This window comes from Triticum aestivum, chromosome 7B, assembly GCF_018294505.1.
Source record: "Triticum aestivum cultivar Chinese Spring chromosome 7B, IWGSC CS RefSeq v2.1, whole genome shotgun sequence".
NCBI classification, from domain to species: domain Eukaryota; kingdom Viridiplantae; phylum Streptophyta; class Magnoliopsida; order Poales; family Poaceae; genus Triticum; species Triticum aestivum.
Genome location: NC_057813.1, coordinates 497,957,381 through 497,959,961, shown reverse-complemented (window position 1 = coordinate 497,959,961; position 2,581 = coordinate 497,957,381). Strand labels below are relative to the sequence as shown.

At 51.5% G+C, this 2,581-nt stretch overlaps 1 protein-coding gene across 1 annotated transcript; it reads right to left on the bottom strand.

Moving 5' to 3' along the window:
• Window positions 1–542: 542 nt before the first annotated feature.
• Window positions 543–2,328, bottom strand: LOC123162326 (protein MEI2-like 6). The gene is made up of 4 exons (XM_044580124.1): window positions 1,659–2,328; window positions 1,421–1,540; window positions 1,156–1,297; window positions 543–1,030 (listed from the first exon to the last, which is right to left on the bottom strand). Exons 1-4 carry the CDS (start codon window positions 2,186–2,188, stop codon window positions 875–877), a joined length of 948 nt encoding a protein of 315 aa, XP_044436059.1. The 5' UTR covers window positions 2,189–2,328; the 3' UTR covers window positions 543–874.
• Window positions 2,329–2,581: the final 253 nt, after the last annotated feature.

Here is a 2,581-nt window from a genome sequence, read left to right as displayed (position 1 = left end):
GGAAGCGAATTGTTTGGCACACTTTCTTGCTAGATATTGTCATGACTCTAAATCGGATTGAATGGGAAGACGAAGCCTCCCAGCTTCTTATTATCGCATGTACTTGTGGATGTAACTTTACCAGAGATTAAGTAAAAGTGCCATGAGGCCTTCTCTTGAAAAACAAAAGTATTAAACTGAACAGCTCTATCAAAATTTCAAAATTGTGACCAGTTTTGGCCGAAAATTAAACAGCATCTTGGGCCGAACTAGGCATTGCTTAAAAAAATGGTTTCCATCCAAATAAAATGTACCCGACAGAAATGTATTCTCCCCCAAAACTACACCAATCATGCATAGTATAAATCTTGAACAAGAAATTTGAGAAGAGGCTGTCACGGTGATTAGCATGCTTGCTCAACTGAATATTTTGGTTCTGAAGCACGGGGCACGGATATAATTGATTCTTCTTCTGTATAAGCATTTCAATTTTAAATTATTATCAACTCATGGGACCTGCATATAACACGAAGACGCATACTATGCATTTAGGACCTCTTTGATTCGCTGGAAATTTGCACACGTAATACAACAACAGAGATTAAAATTTCCTGGCGAGAGGCCATCAGTTCAGAGGTGCCGCGCACCGGCATGTCATACAACAAGGAGATTCTAGGACACGGACTAGACACTTCTGCTACTACTAGTTCTACCAGATTCTAGTGACTGACTAAACCAGGAGGGACGACACTTTGTAGAACACATGGAATGATGAGGCGATATAATCTATCTCCCGTTCTATCCATCCATGGCATGGACGAGGATAGAATGCAAGAAAGATTGACTGATAGTTTACCCAGGCCCGCTGGCCGGCGGCCGCCGACGAGCGCTTCCATCAGCAGGAGCGGGGAGGCTGGAGGTGGCCGACCACGTGCTCCGCCGTCCAACGTACGCCGTCGCGCGGCGGCTCGAAGCGCACCGGCAGGAAATCCTTGCGGCCGCCGCAGGGGAACCACGACGCCGAGAAGTGCGCCACGAGCCCGTCCAGCCCCTGCATGCGATACGAATTACGAATCCCAATCCAATTACATGATGATGGCGGACATTAATTAGCGCGCAGCACGCGACGGGGAGATTGAACCGACGAGCCAGAGCGAGCAGTAACTAGGCGCGTACCTCCAGGCGCGCGTGCACGACGTCGCACACCTTCTTGGAGCCCGCGGCCTCCCAGCGGTGGCCGTTGAGGTGCGCGTGGAGCCGCCGCGCCGCCGCCGCCGTTGTCATGTTCACGAAGGCGTAGCCCTTGTTGAACCTCGTCCTGTGCAAAGGACAATAAACCTCATCAAAACGGTGCACACGGATTGGATTCAAAGAGTAGGAAAAGGTAGCATTAATTGTATGGAAAGTAACTCTCGGGAGGGGAAACCGCTAGCAATCATACCGGAAGTCGACGGGGACGTAGAGGAAGTCGTACTCGGACCTGACCCCTTCGCCGTCGCGGCCGAGCTTGGCGTTCTCCTCGGCGCAGTGCTGGTCGAGGATGGCCATGAATCTCCTCTTCCTGCAATGTCCCACATGAAGTCAATCTTTAAGCAGAAGACCCAAAAATATCGAGCATGAACTAGCTAGGTGACATGAGATCGATCAAACAAAGAGGGCAAACAACTAGTATTACATACATAAATTTATTGGGAATATTGCGAATCATCAGGGACGTGTTGTTCTCTTTGGGGTTGAAGGCGAGGCGTGGCCACTGGAGGCGGCGCGGTCCCGCGGAAGACGTACGCGGCGGGGGACGCAGAAGCGGCGCTCGCGGTAGCAGGGGCGAAGTGGGCGGCTCTCTGCTCCAAGGAGTGAGGACGGAGCGCGGGGAACGCTCGTACCTTACCTCTTCCTTCGAGGCTACCTCGCCTCCATCCTCGATGATCTCCGTGATTCGACAACGGGTCGCCGATTGCGGTGGCGGTGGCGGCGCCGTGCAGCAATACACCATCAATGGAGCGGGGTACCCATATGCTGTCTGCAGCGGGAACGAGGGCATCCCCACTGTGTGGCACCAGTCGCCGCCGTAGGCAAAAGGCCACCCGTGCGCCGGCGGGAGTGGGGGCGGAGACGGCGGGTAGGAGAAAGGAGAGGGGTAGCACCACGTGGAAGCGAGTGTCATCGGAAGGTAAGGCGAGGCTACGGGGTTGAGGCGGGAGACGGCCATTGTTTTTGGGTTGAAGATGGAGGAAGGCGAACAAAGGAGAGCTGAAGGAGAAATAGGGAGGCACCCGGTCCCCCGGTCCTTATAAAGGAAGGAGGAAGAGGAACAAGAAAAATCGGACTAAGGACTAGTGAGTCGTTGCTTTTTTCCTTTTTGCAAAAGAGTAAGGATTTTCTGAAACAGAAAAGTATCTTCCAGTACTACTTAAACAAAGAGAAAATAGCGTAACTTGAGCTTCCTCGTACAAGATAGAGATATTATTCGTAACAACAATACACCTTGCGAATCAACATGTGATTGGATGGTTAGAGGGATTGTGGTATCCTAGCCCATCAGGATTCAAATCCTGATGCTCGCATTTATTTCAGGATTTCCGGCGAGGCGCATTCAATGAGA

Bases quoted from the DNA above. Each gene is read 5' to 3' on its own strand.
- LOC123162326 (XM_044580124.1), bottom strand. From the start codon at position 2,188: ATGGCCGTCTCCCGCCTCAACCCCGTAGCCTCGCCTTACCTTCCGATG. The intron at 1,541-1,658 runs GTATGTAATACT...GGGACATTGCAG, and splicing joins AATATTCCCAATAAATTTAT to GAAGAGGAGATTCATGGCCA. The intron at 1,298-1,420 runs GTATGATTGCTA...TCCTTTGCACAG, and splicing joins TACGTCCCCGTCGACTTCCG to GACGAGGTTCAACAAGGGCT.